General features: G+C 38.2%; 2 protein-coding genes across 25 annotated transcripts in view; both read left to right on the top strand.

The window, feature by feature from the left end:
- The first annotated feature begins 60 nt into the window (after positions 1–60).
- Positions 61–11,342, top strand: krcp (kelch repeat-containing protein). Of its 2 annotated transcripts, none has more exons than XM_079867142.1 (13): positions 61–269; positions 558–716; positions 801–873; positions 1,926–1,985; positions 2,085–2,352; positions 2,446–2,577; positions 4,982–5,169; positions 5,391–5,587; positions 5,784–5,875; positions 7,019–7,073; positions 7,203–7,300; positions 9,354–9,448; positions 9,564–11,342. In XM_079867142.1, exons 1-13 carry the CDS (start codon positions 208–210, stop codon positions 9,696–9,698), a joined length of 1,614 nt encoding a protein of 537 aa, XP_079723268.1. In that variant the 5' UTR covers positions 61–207; the 3' UTR covers positions 9,699–11,342. The 2 variants fall into 2 exon arrangements, with proteins under 2 accessions (XP_079723268.1, XP_079723267.1); XM_079867141.1 differs by having other exon boundaries at positions 75–269; positions 555–716.
- The window catches only part of mark2b (MAP/microtubule affinity-regulating kinase 2b), a 47,115-nt gene continuing 33,755 nt past the window's right edge, over positions 11,266–24,625 (top strand). For all 23 annotated transcript variants that reach the window (XM_079867109.1, XM_079867125.1, XM_079867131.1 and 20 more), the window contains exon 1: positions 11,266–11,389. In XM_079867109.1, the coding sequence (XP_079723235.1) occupies positions 11,342–11,389 (48 nt within the window). In that variant the 5' untranslated portion in view covers positions 11,266–11,341. The remainder of the gene's footprint in view (positions 11,390–24,625) is intronic.

Genomic DNA, 24,625 nt, shown 5'->3' on the forward strand with positions numbered 1-24,625 from the left:
CTTCTTTAGGATTGGTCGATTGCATTGCGTCTCGGCCCACTCGTCCAATCACTGCGCTTCGTGAATGAAACGTAGTGGCGGTGGCGCGGGTTTTATATTTATTGTGCGTCAGGTCGGCGGGAGATAGAGCTCTGCTCATCGGAGTTTAGCCAATTTACTGTATTTTGTATCTGTTCTGTTGGAGATTGTCAACTTAAAAGCGTTAAAATGGATGATTTTGGCGTTTATGCAATATTTGGAGTCGATGAACCACCACAGCAGATCTTAAGGTAAAGTTCACTGAGATAAACAAACATTGGAAATGCATTGGGCTCTCTATTTTTATTTTTTAATGCAACTCAAGCTGCGCATGCTTCCAGTGATTCAAATGGTTTTAATGCATGAAAGATATTCAGATAGCTTCATATATTTTATTATTATAATTAAGCAATGATTGGAGTCATGCAAGTGTTGACAGTGCAATGCATAACAGTTACTTTCTGTATCCCGCCTCGTGAAATTCTTGCGGGAAACAGAAAAACCTGTCCCGGTTATACATGATTTATTATCCACAGCAGACGTGATGGGTGGCAGAGCTCAGTTGAGATCCAGCCTAGTGTTCAGCTGATGGTTCTCTTCTCCAGAGGAGACTGGGGAAAGCGAGACTCAATCTCTGTGGAACTTGCTGATGAGAGGGACATACCCATTAATATGGGAAAACTAACACCATACAATAAGTAAGTTTACTGTTTGTGTCAAATCAATATAGTATATTTTAGTTGGAAGTTGGAACCTTTAACCTAAACCTTCCCTCTCCTCAGATGTCTGTCATGGGAAGCTGGTGAGGATGGAGTCTGGCCCAGTGGAGCAACCTTAACTGTCAAACTCAGTGGGGTAAGTAAGAGACACTACCAAGATTTAAGCACACACTGCATGTAATAAAAAATCACCCTATCCATATTCTAAATGCATGTTATTGATCTTAATGTGAACAATGTTATATTATAATATTATAACAACACATGCCAGGTTTCTCCAATCATTTAATCCCCATATATACTGATTGGCGTCATCACTGTCTCCTCTCCACCAATAAGCTGGTGTGTGGTGGGCGAGTATTGGCGCAATATGGCTGCCGTCGCATCATCCAGGTGGATACTGCACATCGGGGGTGGTTGAGGAGATTCCCCCTTCTATGTAAAGCACTTTGAGTGCTGAGAAAAGCTCTATATAAATGTAACTTATTACTATTATTATTATTATTTAGTTTGATTAAACCCATTACAATCAAGCTCACATTTAAATCTACGTCCGTCCAATGAACGAGATGTATTGAACCAAGTGATGCTTTTCATTGATGCATTTCACTTGGATGTACATCAAAATACAGAAGAAAAGACTTTAAGGGAAAATCTCCAGAATAAATTCATGTAAAATGTTTTAAACAGAACTGAAGATGCTGAAAGCTTTAAAGGGATAGCTCACCTAAAAATGAAAATTCCATCATCATGAAGTACTTTCTTCTGTTGAACACAAAATATATTTTGAAGAATGTTGGTAACCAAACAGTTTCTGGTCCCCGTTGACTTCCATAGTATTTTCTTCTATACTATGGAAGTCAATGGAGACCAGCAACTGTTTGGTTACCAAAATTCTTCAAAATATCTTCTTTTGTGTTCAACAGAAGAAAGTACTTCATGCAGGTTTGGAACAACTTAAGGGTGAGTAAATTATGACAGAATTTTCATTTATAGGTGAACTATCCCTTTAAGCTTTCAGCAAAGATAGTAGCATCTTCAGTTCTGTTTAAAACATTTTGCATGACCCCTTTAATAAAAATATACGTAATATTTAAGAAGTAAAATTCAACAATTTTGTGTGAAGTCTGTAAACCTGTGCATATCTGATTGTGACAACGAACTTACCCATAATCCTGTTTTCCAAAGGGTACTAATGATTTCTTGGATCCAGTGTTGACTGTTTCACAGATGGAATGCACTCCAGAGGTAAGTTTAGCCTGTTATACCTATTTTGACCAAAGTTAGATTTGCTCTGTGCTTGCCGGTACTTACCTGCAGTGTTTTCTCTCAATTCATTGTTTTTAGTGCAATTCCACAGCACCTGTATTAAGGGAATGTCCAGGCAAGAGGAAATGGTCTCAGGGAGAGGAGGAAGAAGAAATCAATGAAGGGAGAGGAAAGGAGAACATCTGCCCTAACGCCTCCCAAAAGGCAACACCTCACAGACGGGGCAAGAACAATCCTCGTGGAGGTCAAACCCGTCTGTTCTCTCAAAAGGAGGAACAGACTGCAACTTCCAGTTCTCAAAACCACAAGGCTAAAGGCAAGCAGGCCAAACCCTCCTCACAGACTGGTGAGTGATTTTTTTTTTTCTTTGCTTGCATGTGGGGTGTATTAATAATGTGTTATGATAGTTATTTTATGTTTGGCAATACTTCTTTTCCAGCTCCATTGGACAAACCGTCAGGTCGCTGGGGTCAGACTCTCTGTCCCATTGATCCTCAGACAGCCATTTTGATTGGAGGACAAGGATCCAGAATGCAGTTCTGCAAAGACCCCATCTGGAAACTATGCACAGGTAAAAATGTAATGTTTCTGTCTCACCCTGTCAATAGATTGTAATTTTGTTATTATATCATTAGATCTGCTATCACTTGGTAGATATAATTCTTCTCTTAAAGTCGTCATGAAATGGTATTTTCTTCCCTATTGTGATGCATATCTGAGTGAAACGATGTCTCGAACAAGAAAAAATGTAGGTTGAGACTTGATTTTGTCCATTGGGAATTGATTGGATCATTGTGGTTTGCTATTGCTATGATCTAATGTGAGTGACAAGTTGTCCTGCCCACACATCGGTAAAAACATAATCAGAGAAAAGAGATGCTGCAGAAAGAGGGAGGGGAAGTTATTATGATTAAAGATAATGAGGGCACATGAATAAAATAAAGATGTCACAGATAATAATTTTCAGACAGTATGTATAATAGGGGTGTCCTCGACTATGGATTTTCATAGTCGAATCAGAATCGTCAAGTCTTTCCTGTGTATGAGGTGGGGGTGGGGGCGGGGCTTTAACATTTCAAAGTGGTGATGTACAGAGAATCACACAAAGATATAGAAGAAAATGTATAAAAACAGTTTGGATCAATAAAACTAAGAAATAACATAAATAACTCCAGGAAGGCCACACTGCAGACAGGATTTGCATTTCACATGCAAATCAAATTAAATCGGCTAAATTACCTGTGCGAGCAGGCTCTAAGTACAGCACAACATCTATGCACCGAAAAAATAAACAATTAATTTACAAAATTAAATTAGAACAGAATATACCTTTCTAATAAATAAAAATACAAAATGAAATGTATCAGAATCAAGTCACAAGATGAGCAAATGTGTGCAAAATGCCTAAAGTGCAGGGGAACATATATTCAAAACACAAGCCACAAATAGTTAGATTAGATAACCCTGACAGATCAATAAATAAAATAATAGTAAAGAAATTATTAAAATAACAATAGTAGCCAGAATTTTCAACTTTATAAATGCTAAACTCAATAAATGCTAAACTGGAGTGGCAGTCTTTTTAGCTAAAAATGTTCACAGCATCCAAAAATCAAATTAGAACCGGCTGAAAAGTTTTGAAATCACTTGTACCCTACCTGATCGAGAGAACAAATCCAGTCTTTCACTCTGTCTGTGTCCGTCGGAGTCTTTTCAAATTGTGCACGCGGATAAAATACATTCTAAAACGTGAAAAGCGTTTACGGCTTAATCTCGAGAATAGTTAAAGCTACACTGTGTGATATTTTTCCCCATCTAGCGGTGAAATTGTATATGACTACCCAGTGAATATTAGTTTCTATTCCTTTCAATTTCGAGGGCGTTTTAACTCCTACGGTGGCCGTATTATTTCAAATCTGCCGGCAGTCGCGAGTAATCTCCCTCTCACATTCGTCACGGTGCCACTGCGTGTAAAAACGCGAAAGGCGAAGCTTGTATGTCCCTCTTTGGCTAATGTAGTTTCAAGATGGAGGGGCAACATGGCAACCGGCATTCGAACCCCTCACCCGTATGTACATTCAATGGCAGATTATAAACTTACGAGAATACTTTATTACTTGAAAGAAGTAAATATACATTAATGAGCACATATATTTTTTAAAGAACTAAGTGTTTTTTGCTAAGAATCAACAAAAAAAAATTACACAGTGTAGCTTTAAATTAAAATATCAAATTATGTAAAGAAAACGCTTTACTATAGGAGGAACGCATTGCGTTGATATTCTGGGTTCATCTGCTTATCTGCAAATAGTATGGTTTCTTAATAAGGTGTGTATTATGTACATACATTAAGCCACGTTAAAGTGCCTTTTAAGCGTTTTAAAAGTTTTCTTCACGTTAAGCATTTTAGAATGTCCTGTGGAAAAGCAACTTGTTAGCGTTGGCCGGCAGAAGTGCGAACATGGTTTTCCTGATGCTAAATCCAGCCTTTCTGATGGTGTACATCCACACTTTAGATTTTCTTATCCCAGACATTGTTAAAGATTTAAATCCCTGCCGCCAAGACGCTCCTCTGTCGGTCTCGGATTGAAAGTGAAACTTGAATCTGTCACTGGGTGTTTGGATTTATTCACGCACGTTAAAAAATATTTATTAAAAGCTTCTTTCTTTGCACATTTTTATTTACAGCATTATCATAATAGGCTGAATATTAACGTATTGACAGAAAACCGGTAGTTCTATGTGAAATCAGACATTGAGCACCCTCATATAGCCAAAGTGGCATGATCCTCTTTTCATAACACCCTCTGTGAAGATTCAACCGTGAGATCGGTAGTCGAATCAGGCTCCTCCAATCACAGCATCGAATCTTCGACTATTCGGGGTCACCCCTAATGTATAATGAATACTGCAACATTGTTCATTTTGATTTCATGGAGACTTTTTTTTTTTTTTTTTTTTTTTTTTTTCCCCAGAGGATCTTTCTTGGGTACCTGCTGAAACCCTGGCAGAAGGACCGACCCCTGAGGCCCGAATTGGTCACACAGCAACCTATGATCCGGAGTCTAAGCGTATCTTTGTGTTTGGCGGCTCAAAGCATAAGAAATGGTTTAATGATGTTCACATCTTAGACACACAAAGCTGGCGTTGGACTTTGGTAGAGGTTAGTCTGCAATTTATTCAACAAACACCTGTCAATTATCTTTAAAAGACTCCCAGAACTGTACGGTATTACTACAACACATGAATAGGCACATACGATTTGTTTTTGTTATAGATGTCAGTCACCCTTTTCTCGTCCATAGTAAATACAGATTTCATTTTATTAGCCAGTAGGTTCTGAATGTACTTAAAAGTTTTTTTGGACTTCGTTGATCTCTTTAGGCGCAGGGAAAAGTGCCTCCTCTGGCTTACCACAGCTGCAGCATGTTCCGGGGAGAGCTCTTTGTGTTTGGAGGAGTGTTTCCTCGCCCACATCCAGAACCAGATGGCTGCAGTGACTCCATCTACATCTTTAACCCTGATATGGCCATCTGGTATCAACCCATTGTCAATGGAGAGAAGCCTGCTCCACGCTCTGGGTAGGGCTGTTCATGTCTCTTTTTTTAAATCAAAGTAGTCCACAGTTATTTAAAGTTACATTAGCAACATTTTGAGATGTGTAATACTTCATTAATTGCATGACTGATAGTGATGTTTTAAAGTTGTGCATGTGGCATATGTGGCATGTGGAGTATTTTTTTTCTGACTTGAACAGATTTTGATTCATTTGTGCAGGCACTCAGCATGTGTGATGCAGGGGAGGATCTTTGTGTTTGGCGGATGGGACACTCCTGTCTGCTTCAATGACATGTTCATGCTAGATCTTGGTAAACACTGCAAGAATATGTTACTCTTTTCAAGACTTATTATTTGATTTTAATTTGGTTTCTCACTGTGTTATGTCTTATTGGGGAAAAATAAGGAATAACTAAATGTGTAAAGTCACTGGAAGGCAGTAGTCATGGTAACCAAATATTTTCTGACATTGACTGAATTGTTGTAGCATTGATGGGAAAAACCTGAATCTGTCATTTTGACAGATTACACTGTTGGTGATCTACTGTAACTTGTAACTGTAATTCCCACCCCTGTCATGTTGTTGGCAAGCACGCATATTAATTAGCGATTACCTAGTCTTGTATCAACATACAATTGCAAAAATATCACGGCAGCTGAGTTTGAAGTTTCTTCGGACGGCCGAATAGTAGTCATCTTGTTGATAAAAGAGTTGAAAAAAGAGAGACTGATGCAGATGCAGTGGCGAGGACAGTTTAAGCCCATACAGACCGGGAGGAAGGTTTGAGTTCAGGCAGATGGAGAAAGTCGATTGAGTTTAGTAGTTCAGTTCATTTTTTACGTGTTTATCGTAATTGTACTATTTTGTAGTATTGCGTTAATATTTGCCTGTTCAGGCACAAAGGTTCTGTTTCAGTGACCTCCGCTGTCACTGCGGAAAGTGTTGAAGATGAAAAGTAAAGTATAGTCTCTGTTCTCTTTAAATAATAAATAAATGCATAATCTAGCCTATATCCTTGTCCTGTACGTTCGTGATTAAAAATGTAAATGTGAACGAAAACAAAGGCTATTAAATGTCTTATTATCATTAAAATACGAAAATTAAAATGACAGGTAATAATAGATTATGACTGATATTTTAGACCCTGTCTGTCAAAATGACGGACAGTGAGAGTTTAATGCAACCATTGCTGGAAGGAGATGTTTTGACACTCATAGAAGTCATCTCAGTACTGTTACTTGAGGACAAAAAAATCTACTAGACATGTTTTACATGGTAGAGGAGTGTCATATATCCATTGTTCTGCACGGTTTCTATATGAAACTGTTATACTTCCATTCTTTATTCAGATCTGTGTAGATTTTCTGTGTAGTTTTACACATTAATTACGGAAGCACTCTTTAAAAAGTGGAGTAGTCAGCTTAAAATAGCATATTGTCACATCCTATTTCAGGCTTGATGGAGTTTTCTGCTGTGAAGACAAGTGGGACAGCCCCCTCTCCTAGAAGGTATTTAAAACATGCTCTCAACATCAAACAAAATGTTTAACAAAATTTCAGTTGTCTTATTATGGTTACAAGATTGAACATCTTGATCAAACTTTATGTAACCTATCCCTGTTCTGTACTGTATCACAGCTGGCATGGCTGTGCGGTTCTTTCAGACTGCAACTTCCTGATCCATGGCGGATACAATGGGAACAATGCACTGAGTGACACATTCATCTTCAACACAGGTGAGACTTGTGTTGGGTTTTTTGCCCCAATTCTACTTCCAGGACTCTATGGTTGCTACTACATACACTAATACTGTTAATTTTTAAAAAATTTTAATTAACTGTTTTTGTTTATGTACAAGGCTTTGACATATTGACAATGAAACTGAAAGACCACAGTAATTTAGTAGTATGGTGTAGGGCAGGGTTCCTCAAACTCGGTCCTGGAGGGCTGCTGTCCTGCAGAGTTTAGCTCCAACACTGATCAAACACACCTGAGCAAGCTAATCAATGTCTTCAGGATCAGCTAGGTGTGTTTGATCAGGGTTGGAGCTAAACTGTGCAGGACAGTGGCCCTCCAGGGCTGAGTTTGAGGAACCCTGGTGTAGGGCCTCCTTTTGCTGCCAATACAGCATAATTCCGTCTTGGGAATGGCAGATCCAAGTCCTTCACAGTGAGCCAGAGGGATTTTGAGCCATTCCTCTTCCAGAACAGTGGCCAGGTCACCGTGATGCTGGTGGAGGAAAACGTTTTCTGACTTGCTCCTCCAAAAGTGCCTCAAAAATATTTAGATCTGGTGACTGTGCAGATCATGGGAAATGTTAAATTTCACTTTCATGTTCATCAAACCATTCTGTCACAAGTCTTGCTGTGTGTATTGGTGCATGCTGATACATAACACCCCCTTCAGGGTACTATGTTTGAAACATTAGGTACACATGGTCCTCCAGAATGGTTCAGTAGTCCTTGGCAGTGAAGTGCCCATCAAGCACAGTAGGGAATACCATGATATTGCAGCCCAAACCATCACTGATCCACCCCCGTTCTTCACTCCGGGTGTTAAGCCTCTTTGGGCCTTCTCTACACTGTAACTCCCACGGATATGTGAAAGACAGTGAAGGTGGACTCATCAGAGAACAATTGGCACTGTTGGCACCACACCACTGAAACCGACTTTGGCATTTGCACAAGTGACCAAAGGTTTGGCTATAGCAGCCCGACCATGAATATTGAAGCTCCCATTATTGAATTTGGAGCTCCCAATGAACAGTTTTGTTGGAAACAGTAAGAGTCAATGTGTGCATTTAATTCTGCAGTGAGTTGGGCAGCTGTGGTTTTATGTTTTTTGGATACAAACCGGGTTAGTGCCTGGACATCCCTTTCAGACAGCTTGCGTCAACAGTTAAGAGTCCGAAATTTTCGTATGCGTTTTTTCGTATTCTTCATTTGGTGCCTCTGAATTGTCAAAACACTTCTCAAAATGCTTGCTACGGATTCGAAAAACGCAGAAAATCGAACCCGGTCCGAATTTCTTTATATGGCGGGCGAAGGTTTCGGAGACGGTGTGTAAACGTGATTGACAATTTATTTTTTAATGTGCGAGAATTTCGGACTCTGTGTGCAAGGACCTCTACTCTTGTTGGATGCGGTTTGTTAAACGTGGATACAATAGCTCTCAATACACCACAAAGACTTGCTGTCCTGGTCACAGATGTGCCAGCGAGAAGCGAGACCTCTTGAGCTCTATGTCTCCCATTACTGTATGTTTTGTGGATTGCAATATTTTATGTACAGCTGTGCTATTGCTCTGCTAATTCAACCTTCACACTCTGCTCTTACTGATGGAATGTAAAGCCATGCATATATAGGCAGGAAACCTTCAGCACTGTATTGGCCAGCGTTTCAGTTTCATTGTCCATGCCTGTAAAGCCAAAGCTGAATTTTCAGCACCATTACTCCAGTCTTCAGTGTCGCATGATCCTTCAGAAATCATTCTAATACGCTGATTTGGTGCTCAAGAAACATTCATTATTATTTTTTAAATGTTGAAAACTCACTGAACTCATTTTTCAGGACAGATTAAACAGAAAGTTCAAAAGAACAGCATTTATTTGCAAAAAAAAATCCTTTATAACATTGTAAGTTTTGTAAATCGCTGAATAAGTTATAACTTTCTTTAAAAATCTTAGTGACCCCAAACTTTTGATTTGTAGTGTATGTTGTCACATCCCATGAATGCTGTTGATGCAACTCGCTATTATTTTTAACAATTTTTTTTATTTTTTTAATCCAGACACTAGTTGCTGGTCATCTCTGTCTCTACCCCAGCTCAATTCTTTCCCCCGAGCTGGACATTCCATCATTACCATGCCCACCACATGCAGAAAGGTAAAAAAAAAAAAACTCACATTATGGACACCTTTATAAAGTAGTTTCGGTTCATTATAATGGCTATTGATTTTCACTGCTCAGACCTTTAATACTAGTGTGTTTGCCTGTAAAGGGATCTATAGATGAAGAGGAGGACCTTCCAGAATCATCCCCACAAACGCTGTTGGTTTTTGGTGGAGGTGACAACGAAGGGAGCTTCTTCTCCGACCTTTTCACTATGCCAGTAGAAGAGCTAAGAAGAGACTAAACACTTGCATCACAATTTGGTTTTACATGCTTTTTTTTTTAATGCTGTGCTGTTTCAGATTTTGTTCTTTGTGGTTTGATTGTGGCTTATTTAAAGAGATGTATTACACTTTCACTCAGGTATTTGCATTATATCATACTTTATTAACAAACTTATGCTCAGACCTTGGGAAGTCAGTCTATAATGTTATGATTTGTGATACAAGCCCATTATTATTATTATAGATCAGTAAGAGTGGGCTGTTTTCTTCTTCAGAAGAATACTTCTTCAAACATCAGTAGATAGAGATTTGTTTTCTTGTTTATTCCATGAAGGGATTCAGGTTTGATCAACGAAAAGCTTTTTTTGGTGTCCGTTTTGTATATACATGCTTTTAGATAAAGCTTCTTTTTTAATGTCTCTGTAAAATTATGATTTAGCTGTAAATACTGTCGCAGCAAACCTGTTCAAAATTAAACGCTCTTTAAAAATTCAAACGCCTCTTTTCTTCAGTTATTCGAGCACTTTGGCTCAATCACACAGCAGGTCAGTCACACAGACAGAAACTGTTTCCTGTGTCCAGGCATCTGCTAGATTTCAAAATCTCCACGGAAACAACGACCGCATGATGTCACCCCACGTCTACAGTCGCCGTTACGACCGCGAATACCGCAGTATGCGAGCACCGACTGATGCCTAGAGGATCCGTGCACGGGTCCGCCGCCGCCCCTCCCCGTTCAGCCCCCCCTCCGCTCGCTCCGGAGATCGGCCATGTTGCCTCTCGCGCTTGTTCCGGTATCAGGCACGAGCGTTTGAGCAGCTCGGCCGCAGTACGACACCGATCCGCCTCCAGTGAAGCCCATTTCTCCACATCCCCGAAGCCAATCATGGATTTTACTACCTGACTGGATGTTTCTCTTTGGATACGAGCCCTCAGACGACTCCTTTCATTCAAGAGCCTTTGGTCACCGGGATCCCGTGAGTGGCGGAAGACGGTTTCGTGGATAATGAGGGGTTTTCGGGATTTTTGAAATCCATCTTACGTCTGCTAGTCCTTCATTCTCAGCACTCACGGTTGATTTTCTTTATATCCGTGTTCAGTCCAGCGCCGTTTGTTTCGTTATCTCAAACTGACGGTTGAGGTATTTTTTTCCCCACCTTTTGTTGACACTAATTGTTTTGAAGGTCGGTAAAATTGTGATTTTTGTTTTTTTTTGTTTTGTTGGCCTAATACTTCATATCGCTCGCAGAGAGATACTTTTCCTTTTCGTGTCCTCATTCTCTGTCATTTTTGAGATCTGGTAGGATATGAATTGTTTTAAAGTCTCGCTTATTTCGTTGGGAAACAAATATAAATGTAAGTCAGCTCCATGTTAGTCTCTCCAAGAAGACCTTCATAAATCCTCATCAAGGACCTGCTGTTTATTTTCAACTGGGAGACTTTAATACAAGTATCTTTCTCCACATATGGACTGATGTTGGGCTTCAACTTGTTGATCTCTGTCTGCGTGGCTAGTTCAAGCTAGCTAGCAACACTGATTACTTCTGTCAGAACAGACGAATAGCCTGTAAAGGCAAGCTTATAAATGCTTGTCAACCACTAAAAACGATTTTTCATTTATTTTTCCCCCCGTGGCCTTGTTTTTGAGAATACCTGGGCGAAAATGACAACCCGAGGAGGAGTTGGTGTTATAGAAAATTCATCCAGCCAGGTGAGACATCTGCACAGAAACTAATATGTATGAATGTGTGTTACTGTGTTTATTGTTGGGAATTACGTCATTCTTGATTTTCTTTTGAATTGTATTTCCTTCAAGCTTGTCGAGCTGAAAGGCAGGTGTCTGTAAATATGTATAAAAAGTTAGTTCAGGAAGAGTTTCCCTGACTCAACATGACTTCCCTTATCTGTGCATTGATAGGCTTGTCAAGGTAACTTCCATGTTCCTCGCTGTAGATGTTGTAAATCTGTATGTCTTAACCCTTGTGCATCAATTAAAAAAAGTGACACAGGTCCATAGTGGACAAAAAATTCCATGCCAAAAAACTCATAAAAATTTGAAGCTTAGGAGCACAGACTTAAGTTTGGTCTCATTTTTAAAGAAGACCCTTGGCAGATTATTGCTAAAGTAAAGAAAATAAAATAAAATGTAAAACCAAAAAAAAAAAAAGTTATATAGTTTTAATGATTTATGAACATTATTTTATATAAAATTTGTATTTTATGAAACATGTTGAACTCTTAAAACGGCTAGAAAATCAAAGCCTTAAAAAGTTGTTCCAAATTTGAGGTTGATATCTCAAAAAATGAGCTTTCATTTTGTTTGTGCGCAGTATCACATTTTCCCCATTGGATACCAGCAAAAATCCACTGGTCACACAGAGGTTTGATTTGTTATTTGCAGTTTTTCTCTCTCAAATATGTGACCCTGGACCACAAAACCAGTCACATGGGTTATTTTTTTTAAAATTGATATTTATAGCTTTCCATTGATTTATGGTTTGTTAGGATAGGAGAATATTTGGCCGAGATACAACTATTTGAAAATCTGGAATCTGAGGGTGCAAAAAAATCGAAACATTGAAAAAATCGCCTTTAAAGTTGTTCATTTATGTTCGCGATTGTGCTGCATTCACTCACACAAATAAATGTTTTATATATTTACGGTAAGAAATTTACAAAATATCTTCATGGAAAGTGATCTTTACTTAATATCCTAATGATTTTTGGCATAAAAGAAAAATCGATAATTTTGACCCAAACAATGTGCTGTTGGCTATTGCCACAAATATACCCGTGCTACTTGTGACTGGTTTTGTGATCCAGGGTCACATATTACAAACACATACACAATTTTTTTTATTTTTTTATTACACACATACAAACCACACTCTGTTATCCATACCAACACACCCACACAATTATCGTTGCATAATTTATATGCCGAAGTAGAAAACAGGAATAAAGTGAGTATTTTCTTTATTGGCCAAGCCTGAGAAAATGGCACCATCTGGTAAAAAAATTTAAAAATAAAAATTTTGGAGCCTTGCCTACAGAATGAAAGCCTCTTAACAATGATTGCATAATTTTATAGTTAAATGATCCCGGGATTAAAAATGGCTTCAATGTGGACATTTTTGTCCAAAAGGTGCTGAGAGGAACTATTTTGTGTACCTAGTGCAAAAAAGATTTTTTAAAGGAAATGGGGGTGAAATAGTAAAATTCCAATAAAAATACACACCTGTGCCAAAATTCATGCAGTTAGCATAAACACATGCAAAGTTATCAAAAAAACAAAACTGAAAAAGACAAAAATGTCCATAAGGATGCACAAGGCTTAATAGTGTTTTGAAAATCATTTTGTTCAATGGATAAACTGAAAATCCCATCAGTTTGGCGTACTAATAATCAGTGTACTCTGCTATATCAGTAAAATTTTGTCTGTAAATACAATGAAGTTAGATGAGTTTAGACCTGTCTATAGCAGTGGTTTTCAACCAGGGGACCGGGGCCCTCAGGAAATTTCCAAGAGGGCCTCAAGAATCAAGATGATTTAAAATGTGTTAAAATCAGCTAAAACTACTAAAAACATTTCTTATTTATTTTCATTCACACACAACCTTCTGAAATCCAACTTTTATTATTTTAATTTGAATTATAACTACAGATACTACTAATTTCTGTAAATAATAATGCAGGGCAGGGATCTGAAATGTTGCTGTGGACAGACAAAAAGGTTTAGAACCACTGGTCTAATGAGAAAACCAGTCAACAGGTAGTGCATTTGACTTGGGAACCAGGAAGACACTGGCAGTAAGAATAGCCAGCCTTGCCCCTCTCAATGTGATAAGGCACAGATTGCGGTGCGAGTGCCAGAGGATGGAAAATTGAGCCATTCAGAGTGAGGAGGAGGAGGACAGATTCGATGCTCATTAATAACTCATGCCAGTGTGACTAATGCTGACTGAGCTTCATACAATACAGGCAGCGTTAACGTGTGTGTTTTCCGCTAAGTGGCTTTATGAAAAACGAAGGACTTTATATCCTTGTCCAGCTCTCCGGATGCCCTCTCCGAGATCTCTAACCTCTTCTTCAGAGTGTGTCTGTTTTAGCAGAGGAAGAGTGTGAGGAATGAATCACTGGTGTTAATCATACTAGTGAGGTTGTGGGTGAGTTTCAGCCTGCTATGTAGGAGGAGAGGTATGAAAATGTGTTATTATTTTGCATTATCTGGTTTGTTCAGGCACAGGGAAGGATGCTTTGCATAAAAAAATCGGACTTGGAACAGTGTGTTTGTTTATGACATATTTGTATCTGTCATACACTGTGCTTTTTCTTTATTGACTATTTGATTGCCATGTTTATTTTAATACACATTATACACAATCATGGTCTTTTTTTCAATAGGGGTTTCACAGACCTTGGTGTTCAGCCTGAATTGAGGACCATTTGGCCTCTGTTCTCCAGCATTGTGGCATCCATGTCTGAAAAGCACACCACCCCAATAAGTGTTAACACAGGGTTTCCTTGTCCTCAGTAACTCAGTGTGTCACCTTGCTGATACTGTGACTTGACACCACAGGCTTGTGTTACAGTTCCCTGAAATCGCAGACCCCACAAACACAGATTTAGATTGAGGGCCTTCACCTGTTTGTCTTCCTCTAAACTCTGCATTCTGATGTTTTAGCTAAATCATGTGGTTTAGGAACTCAGTGTTCATTGACTCAACATTCAATCAAATCTGGCCTTATTTGCTTTATTAATACACACTTTTTGGTCGTACTGTGCACAATTAATGAGTGTATGTTATTCCAAAGGCAAAATGTTTGTTAATTTTCAGATGACGTCACCTGAGCTGTGGGTTGGGCAGATTATGTTAATGTTGCTTTGTTTTAGGCATTTGCTATTGTTTATGCAGTAATTTAATGCTAATGTAAAGTTTTAGTGGATTTTGATATCATTTTTTTATTGCCCGATAATATCTTAGAAAGCATATTGCATACAAATTATTTGATATCATACTTTTTAATTTAAAGATAGTAAATAACATGCTGCAGTTAAATTTTTATGATATTTACTAAATATGAAGTAAATAATTTGAGTATGAATCAATGACAAAAATAATTATTCATTTTAGAGAGCAAATTCTTGATTCTATAAATAGTGTTTTAGGCTATATTTATTTAGCCTATTTATTAGAAATTCAAAGACTTGTTTCAATTATATAAATGCGTATTTGCTGACAGTTAAAAGTATCATAGTGTTTTGTCTTTTTATTCCTAATAGTAATACTAATAAAATGCCATAATATATATACTATATTTACTATATTTAATATAAATTATATACAATTTTATTACCAGTTCTGTCTAAAAAATGTAAGAACTGTTAAACAAAGTAAACTAATGACAACATAGAAGTGGATACTAGTTGGCAACAGATAATAATTGCACATTTTTGACTGCAAGATTTAAGAAATGCATCAAGATGCTCTTGAGGGTGAACTTGGCCTTTGTTTTCCATATCCCATTCGAAAGGCCTTCTTAAATGAGGGTGACTGGCATTGTTTCAGGAGTCGTCCACAATCTTTCAAATTCTTGTTTGGTCTGACTTAATTCTTGTATGGAACACCAATATGCTGTGGCACTTGGAAATATACCACATTGCGAATGATGTCATGCTATCATTGTATCATACCACATTGCTAAATAATCATACTTCATTTTTGGGATAGTTTACCCAAAAATGAAAATCTGTGATAATTTACTCGCCCTCAAATGTCTCTGTTTTTTGTTCATACAGTGAAAGTCAGTTCTTTGGAACACCACAGAATTTCATTGTATGAACAAAAACAGTTGAAACATTTTTCAAAATACCTACTTTTATGTTCACCGGTGGAACTCAGTGAAGATGAGTAAAAGGGTGAAAATGAGCTATCCCTTTAAATACAAAATGAACATATTTTCTCCTGTTGTGATTCTATCTTACTGTCATTATTTGTCCTCATCGCTGTATCTTTTGTGGCTTTAATGTCTGTCCACCTGCGTGGTTTTACAGATCACGTCTTGAAGTCCTCAAAATGTGTTCTATGCTGTTCAGTCTGGTGTGGTGTTTTGTTTGGACATCCTCCATATACTACCACAGATCTCTGTTGGGTCCGCTGACCCTGATCAGTCTCAAAGACTTACAGTTTTCCACTGCAGTGATTTACTCCATTAGCACTTCTTGCTCCACTAAGCATATCATTTCATTGGAATAAAGAATTTTTTTAAATGGCAGCAGTTTGTTATGAATGTGATAATAATCCTGATATTATCCAGTCAGTCAAAGCTGATCTGCAAGCACTAGATAGCATTGCAGGTATGTAATCTTTTGAGATGCTTAGATATAAACAATCCATCATCATGTCATCTATAAGGATGGCTGGCAAGCGACTGATTATAGTAATTCCTGGATTTATAACTCATTGAGGATGCACAAATGCCTCTTTAAAATGGCATCATCTTGTCATTTAAGCAGCTGCTGTATTACTGTTTCATCTGGAGTAGAATATAACTAAACGTTTCAATTTTGAAAGATTGAATTGATGATCATCATGTAAAAAAATAAACATCTTGATTTCTATTAAAACATATTTTTTTCCCACACTTAGTATTATCCATGTTTTATATACACAAACAAAGGCCAGTATTGACATAGAGAACAATAGGAAAATACAGGTGAAAGAGCAGGTTATAAAGTATGGCCGCCATCATTGTAAATTTTTTGGTTGGTAAGTCTCTGTGAACTCAAATGGTTGGTTCTGTTAGAAATAAAATATGTAAGTTACTACATGTTAAGAGACTGAACTGCATCCACATGTTCTTAGACTCTATGAGGGGATTAGGTGTGGTTAAATCTGAAGGGGTGGACGGCATTACGTTTGACTCACTGTCATTACTGATAAATTACTAGACGGAACATCAGCATGTAATCAGTGCTGTGGAAATGGCTCTCATTCAGGTCCTGTAGCCTTATATGGCTATAGGGAAGACCCACAATACAGTGATCTGAACACATTTGAGTGTCTTGCTGCGTCTTCTCAGATGAATTGGGCTAGAAGTCAATCAGCTTATAGCAGCTTTTGGAGATAATGCTTTGGACAAAATACTTTCATTCTGAATGTTAGAACTACAGTTTGCAGTTTACCACTGTTACCAACCAATGAAGCTTGACATTTTTAGCAATGTCCTCTGTGTCTCTTTTGTTAAAGCCATACCTTATCACAGGAAGTATAAGGAGGGAGATGAACCAATCATAGAAAAATGAATGAGAGAAATCATAATACTCAGTATGGCTTTCTTGTCTTCCAGTTAAAAGAGCCAATCACATTTTCTTTATAAAGGTATTGTCTGTTTTTACTCTTGAACGCACTTGCACACTTGTTTGTCCAGATTTTATGATACCTTTGTTGTCGGATTTGGTTGCTGTTTGGACATATGTTACTGAAACATATTCTTGCGTATAGCCTACATATAAAAAAGCTGCCATGGGCTTAACTTTAATTGTCACTGAGTGAACTGAAATGTGGGTTTTTTCCTGTATTGAACATATTTTGTCTGCTGCCAAAATTAATCTTTGTCCTGCCAGAGACTTATTTGATTGTTAATGTGACAATACCTGCTGCAAGCTGGTGAGTCGGCCAGAGTTTTTGTTCGGCACGAGTTCTGCATGCGTGTGAAAGTATAAACACGACGACAATAAGAGATTTATTGCACAGCATAGACAGCTTCATAAGGAGTTAACAGGAGTACCTCACATTGTAATTGACAGGTTCAGTGATTATGATGGCAGCGATCTTTTCTCATTTTCTTTTTTCGTGCTGCTAACTACACATTGCAAAGTTTCTGGATTGACAACCATATTTAAAGGGGGGGTACAATGGTGTTTCATGTATTCAGAGTTGTTTACAGTGTTAAAGAGATGGATTCTCATGCTTAACATGGCCAAAGTTTTTTAAAAATATTTTGGACGAATAACGGAGAATTTCTGTGCCGAAAATCTTACTTCCGGGTTGGTACAAGTTTCGGCTGTTTTTTTTTCGACCGTGGATCTAATGACGTAGACCAGAGTGGAACTCCTTATATGAGCATTTCTCCCGGAAAAGCGCGGCCGCGCACACGTCGACTAGAGGAGAGCGAGACCGCGCACCTCAACGCGCTTCAACAGGAAATCATCGGCAGCGCTGCATAGTGTCTCCAAAGTGTGTTTTTGGATGTGAGGGAAAGCTTACCAAAGAACCCAGCGTTAGGAACAGTGGATGCTGTTTGTTCCCTGCATTTCGACGATGAATGTTTTATAAACAAAGCCCAGATCGGATTCTCTCTATGGCTCTGGCTTCGCCCACACGACCCGCCTCCAGACGCTCGGTTTTTTCCGGAAAGACTCGGTACAGCCTATCTTTTCTGTTATAAATATAATAAAACTAAAGACTTTTTGGAGATATGAAGGATGCAATACTACTCTATAGGTACTCAAGATTAACAGGAGATTGAGTGAAAATGAGCATTTCACCCCCCCTTTAAATGCACAATTGAATCTGAATGACAGTGATAACCATAGCAATGGATGGAACAAATTAATCTTATACTGTATGTCAAATGATCTGTGCATTAAGCCTTGGAGTGTAAATGCAAAATAACACACAGTCTGCCACTTTTTCTATGTAATGTGTTACTTTTGTTGTTCATTTCATTACTAGCTTTTCAAATCAGTCTCTTTTTACTGTTTTTTTTTTTTTTTTTTTTTACTTTTTACATATAAATTTACAGATTTTTAGATATAAAATAGTTCTAAGCACTTTGTTTTATGATCTGCCCTTACAGTGATTGTTTTTGTTTCATGATAATATAGCATGAGTTTATATTATATACTGTTTCTTTGCATTTATTTTGGATTTATTGTCAATTCTGGGCTCGCAGATCACCTGGATAGTGTACTTTGTACTGTGTGTGTGGATGACCGTGTTTGTTCGCCACAACCGAAAACCATTATTCACCGAGGAAAAACCCTGGTTCAGTAGTGATTCACTTCCTAACTGGATTTCTTTCAAATCAGAAGTGAACCGTACTGTTGTTCACATTTATCAAAGCTGCCTTTTAATGCAGTCTTACAAGCCTCATGTACAAGTCACAAAAAACTTGAATGTGAAAGTGCCCAAAGACATAAAATCACGGCCTTCTTTGCAGGCTTCGTTCCAATGTAACCTTTGGTTGTAATGAGTTAGTGTACAAAAGGAGAGTAAATTCAATCACATGCATAATAATCAGTCAAGCGCTAGTTATTTGTAAATTGACTTTTTACTCATTGTTGGTAACATTAGGATTGACCTCTGCTCTGGTAAATGTATTGATCAAGTGGATACTATATTCAGACAACCAACTTGTGGACCTTTTGGAATTGCTCTAATATCAGTTGTTATTTCTTGTGTTGTTCTGCCCAATGCAGACGTTTTGACAGGGTTTGAGATCTTAATTTGCTAGATCGATTTACATTTTACGTTGTAGGTTAACTGATTTAAAAGTTTATCTGCACTCGGCTTCACTGATAATAGTCATTTATTTTTTCACATTCACATGAATGAATGTTCTATTAATTAGGTAGCTGTGTAAAATATAGGATGGAAAAAGGCAGTAGAAAGAGTGTGGAAAGGAAATATTCAAAGTTGGGATTAACTTTGCCATTGACATTTCTGTGAAACTACCACACCCAAACAAATGAAAGTATCCTAGAAAAAACAAGAGACCAGATTTACCTTTCGGGAAGGGGAGGAATTTGAATACTGTCAGAAAGCACAGAGTTTGGATGTGTTTGGAAACATGAGGTTGGATGGCTGAAGTGCGAGCTTAAAATGAGACTGAACACAGCGGACTATAAACCCTCTTTAGCTCCCTGACCTTCAGCAACTTGAACAGGGATCACATTTACACACGGCTTTGCATTTTTTACGACGCCGTGCATGGAGTCATCGTGTTGAGATCAAGTCCAGAGTCTAAAACGCTCTGTGTGTGTAAACAGGCCTTTCCAGTTGCACTGGGTGTAAAGTTGACTGAAGGGAGTGCCGAGGCCTTCTCTCTGATTTCAGGAGCTTGACGTCATGTAGAGGACAGAGACAATGCTTGTTTTTTCTGAACTGATTTATTTAGGACCTCAGTGCCTTTTTGAGTTTTTATTAGTGCTTTCATTTCATATGGTGAATTAATGCGTGACTGTTTGATACCTTTCTGGGCACTTTTTATTAGGGGAGGGAATCTTTAGGTACCTCTCAATCTGATTCTAAAACAATTCTTGATCTACAGTTCACCTAGCCTAGAAATCTAGACGCACACTAGTGGCAGCAAAATGTATTTTGCAGCCAGGGTAGTCTAGCAACTCTCCATAGACCTTTTTGCTGCAAAAACCAAAATTGGGTCAGACCAATCACGTCGTGTATAGAGTCGGTGGGCGGGCTTAACAAAATGACGACAGAGTTGCGACGGTTAGGGAACCTTGAAAACAAAGAATGGCTGCTGCTGGAGAACAGTCTTTCGAATCTGCTTTGGCCGCAACTCTGGAGGACTTGCAGTTAAGGTTTTCTTTGAGAAAAGAGCAAATAACGGCAATTTTTAAAAAAGGAAGATGTGTTTAGAGTTTTGCCAACTGGATGCGGAAAAAGTTTAATATACCAATTAGCTCCGCTTGTTGCTCTGATTGGTTGTGGCGCTATCCTATTGCGTGCAGAGGGATTTTGAGAGACAACCGTTTATCCCGCCCCTCGAATTGAGCCGTGTCTATGGAGAGATGCCAGACCTGACATCTTGATCTTGCCAGGCTACAGTTCACCGACTTTGAATATCAAATTTATTTGTGCATTTTTATGTAAGACAAATATAATTATATTTGACTTGTGTAATTATAAGCACTTTTCCCTCTGTCTTTCTCTGTAGATGTTTTTTAAAGGTAAACAGTCACTAGAGGTGTATTTGTTTGTCATCTACGCTCCATGCGGGCAGAAGGGCGTACACAACACCCTGCAGTGCTCCGGAAAGAGCCAGGCCACCCGGTGAAGCTCTATATCCCAGATGAATTGCTGCTCAATGAGAGAGAGCGTATAAATATCAGGATTATTTATTCACTGTTGACAGTTTTCTGACATAGGACAAGCTGGAGAAGCGAGGGGAGAGGTGTGATGAAGAAGAGGGAGAGTGAGATAGACACTCCATCTGCTCTCTGTTTGTGCCCTTGGCTGCCTCCTGATTCTAGTTTTAAATAGAGGCAGTGTGGGATTTACAGCCCCATGCATCACCTGCAGCCCCTGACCGCCATTCATCCATCCATCAGTTCCTTCTCTGCCTTTGTATGATTCTTCTGACCGGTTTGATGTGACGTGAGACATACGAACAGGGAATGATCCCACCCAAAAAATTGAAATTTCTGCATTTGTTTGTCTGTCTGTCTATCCATCCAACTCTTCATCCATCTTGAACTTCCTTCCTTCCTTCCTTCCTATTTCTTTTTCCTGTCATTCCTATAGTTCATTATTTCCTTTCCTTCTTTATTTTCTTCTTCTGTCCTTCCTTCCTTTCATCCATCCTTCTTCTTCATTACACAATTCCCTAGAACTTGAAAACAGGTCAAATCAGTTGTATATTATATAATTGTTGCCTGCTGCATGGTTCATTTAATGAATCACAAGTTAAAGTTAGCATGAAATGAAAAATCACTACTCATCTATTTTGTAAATGCATGTTTTGGATTTCATTGTGACCGTTTCATAATGTAGGCTATATCATAGGCTATATATAGTATATATATTTTGTATTTTGTTTGACCTCTAATGTTTAATTAGAATGTCATAACTCGATATTCCAGTGAAAACGTCTTCTCTTTGGTGATGTAAGCCAGTCGCTGGACTTCTCCAATCATTTAGTCACCCCTCCACAATTTTCTTTTCCGATATTCCGTTACACTCGGATGTACATCACGATACCGAAGAAAAGATCTGTTGCTACTTCGTTTCATTGCGACTTTAACAGTTTGGATCAGTGTAACGTATTAATCACAGAAGCAGTCAGAATGGTTGCTGAATTTGACTTGTTAATTGTCTGGATGTTTATATTACAACGGTCTTGTTTAATATGTAGTTAGAACCATTATGGGATTGAAGTTCACAAAAACAGAATGTGTGTGTGTGTGAAAGAGAGGAAGAGAGATTGTGTATGTGTAGGTGGTGAAGTATTTATAGTTCTTCATCGTGACTGTCGCTTTCTGGGCGTGTATGACCGCATCTGTGTGTGTGTTGAAAAATAGTTTCTCTTTTTCTAGACAGAGATGGGCTTCACTCTCTCTACTTGGAATATTACGCCCAATTTCACTTTAGCCACACCAAGTAAGAAAGAGAGGATGAAGAAAAGTTATGGGGGAAATAGAGAGAGAGAGAAAGAGAGGAAAGGGAGCTTGTCCTTTAGAAAGGTAAAGAAAAGAGAAGATAGCATGAGGATGAACAACAGATCTCCATGGCAACGCTGCAATCACGACCCAGCGACTGACTGCTTCTTCAAAGACACGCTGGATTGTGTGCAAGTGTGCATGTGTGTTTTTTAAACTGAACAGGAGAGCATGCTTTACAGCTACTACAGCATCTGTGTTTATAGGGTTGCCGGTACCCCTGGTTCACTTTTTTAAAGAGACTGTTGAGGAAAGTTTAGAAGATCAGTGATTAAAACTCATAACCTGGTCCATAAACATCAGGTCCGGTCTCAGAATTCTTTGCTGTGCAGCAATATGATGCACTTAGAGCAGCTTCTGGGTCTGATCAGCTGTCTTGAGCTTCCCACTGAGCTGAACCAGTGTCAGCTAAACTCGGGATCTCAGAGCTGCCGGAGAAGGTGGTATTTAAGGTTCAACGCTGAAGTGAGCAGGACTCGCAGTAAACCTAAAAAAGATTCGCCACAGACAGCATGTTGTCAGGGAGAACATTATCCTATCCTCACTGCTGTCTGTGTCTGTGCAGGGTGTAATTACAAGGAGAGATAGATGATGATATGGAGCAAGGGAAAGACCCAGAAAAAGAGCAGAAAAAAAGTGCATTTTATTTTACCCAGACTGACCTTCGTCCTAGATGATTCTTTAATAGTAAGGTAGATGCCAAAGGATATAAAAATTAGCCCTTTTGAGACTCCCTGATTCGGTTCTAAATCCTAGTGAACTGTCTCCGGTCTACATAGACAGTTACCTTCTAAAGATGGTTGATTCTGTCAGCAATTTGAAGAGACAAGAAGTTATTTGTTTTTATTGAAGGGTGGCGATTTGCAGGACATAGGAAGTTAATGCTGCCTTAAAGGATAGTTCGCTCAAAAACGAAAATCCTGCCATCATTTATTTACTCTTCCTCATGTTGTTCCGAACATGATTGACTTTGTTCTGTAGAACACAAGAAAATATTTTGAAAAACGCTTGACTTCCATTAAATTCCATTCCATGTTCCACAAAAGAAAGTAAGTCCTACAGGTTTGTACGGGTGAGTAAATGGTGGCAGAATTTTCATTATTGAGCGAACTGTCCCTTTAAGTAAACATCTTAAACGAAATGGAACTTGGAAGTGACTGATTTGAAACACTATATGCCAGGTCAAGCTACTTAATTAAGGGTCACTCATGCGTGCCACACAAGTTCCTCATGTGACACTCACAAAAAGACTTGACTAACAATCACATTTGATTCCTGAAGGGATTGATGTTAGCATTTTGCTAAACTAAAAGCACAAGCAATTCATACAACATGCAAATGATAAAATGATAAATGTTTTTCTTTAATTAGATATAACTATTTTAGTTCATTACTGAAAGAAAATGTAAAAAAAAAATTGCGACCAGTTAGACTTTTCTTGAAGAAATTAATACTTTTAATTTGATCAAAGGTGACAGTAAAGACTTTTACATTGTTACAAAACAAATCTATTTCAAATAAATGCTGTTCTTTTGAACTTTCTGTTTATTTAGGAATGTTTCCTCAAAAATATAAAGCACCACAATAGTTTTCAACATTAATAATAATAATAATAATAAGAAGAAGAAATGTTTCTTGAGCATCAAATCAGCATTTTTTAATTGATTTCTGAAGTATCATGTGACACTGAAGACTGGAGTAATGATGCTGAAAATTCAGATTTTCCATCACAGGAATAATTTATATTTTAAAATAGAAAAGTTATTTTTAATTGTAATAACATTTCACAATATTACTGTTGTTACTGTATTTGTGATCAAATAAATGCAGCCTTGGTGAGAGACTTATTTCCAAAATCTTCTTAATCTTAATGTCTCCAAACTTTTGAACGGTAGTGTATGTCTGCCATCTGAGATGAAAGTTGTAGCTGTCCTTTTGCAGTGCATTGTTGGATACCTGGCTCAAAATTTGACCAAAATCAAATATTAAACATTTGGAACAATCTTTGTGTCAAGACTAGTACAGCTTTGGTGCTTAAAAATGTCATCTAGACAGGCAGCTCACTAGGTTTTGGAGTTCTGAGTTTATGCTTTAAATTGTGAATAACACTTGCTTATACACTTTTTTTTTTTATTATCGTACAGTATGTTTGCATGTGCAATGGGTCAGGTCTCCGGTGAAGTTCTGCTTGATTAGCTAGGAAGGAGTGTGCCATTGTAAAAGTGCATTGTGCTTCATTGCTGTTTATGAGTGATGTATTGATATGAGTTCTGCTTTAAGCATGTACTGTATCAGCACTCCCTTGTCTACGCGCACACACAAGCCATACCAAAGTCTAAAATCTAAAATCTGAGTCCCCAGGCATATCTGCACACTTGCCCTCTAATACCTTAAGTCCTTGCCCCTCTCTGTTCCTGTCAGCACACTGTCAATCTCCTGCTTTCCATGTCCTGACCTTTGGTACTGCTCTTGGCTCAGCTTACCT

This window comes from Squalius cephalus (genome assembly GCF_949319135.1).
Source record: "Squalius cephalus genome assembly, chromosome: 3".
NCBI classification, from domain to species: domain Eukaryota; kingdom Metazoa; phylum Chordata; class Actinopteri; order Cypriniformes; family Leuciscidae; genus Squalius; species Squalius cephalus.

Coding starts and splice junctions, on each gene's coding strand:
- krcp (XM_079867141.1), top strand. CDS start 208: ATGGATGATTTTGGCGTTTATGCAATATTTGGAGTCGATGAACCACCA. Junction 2,353..2,445: donor CAAACCCTCCTCACAGACTG/GTGAGTGATTTT, acceptor CTTCTTTTCCAG/CTCCATTGGACAAACCGTCA. Junction 5,876..7,018: donor CATGTTCATGCTAGATCTTG/GTAAACACTGCA, acceptor ATCCTATTTCAG/GCTTGATGGAGTTTTCTGCT.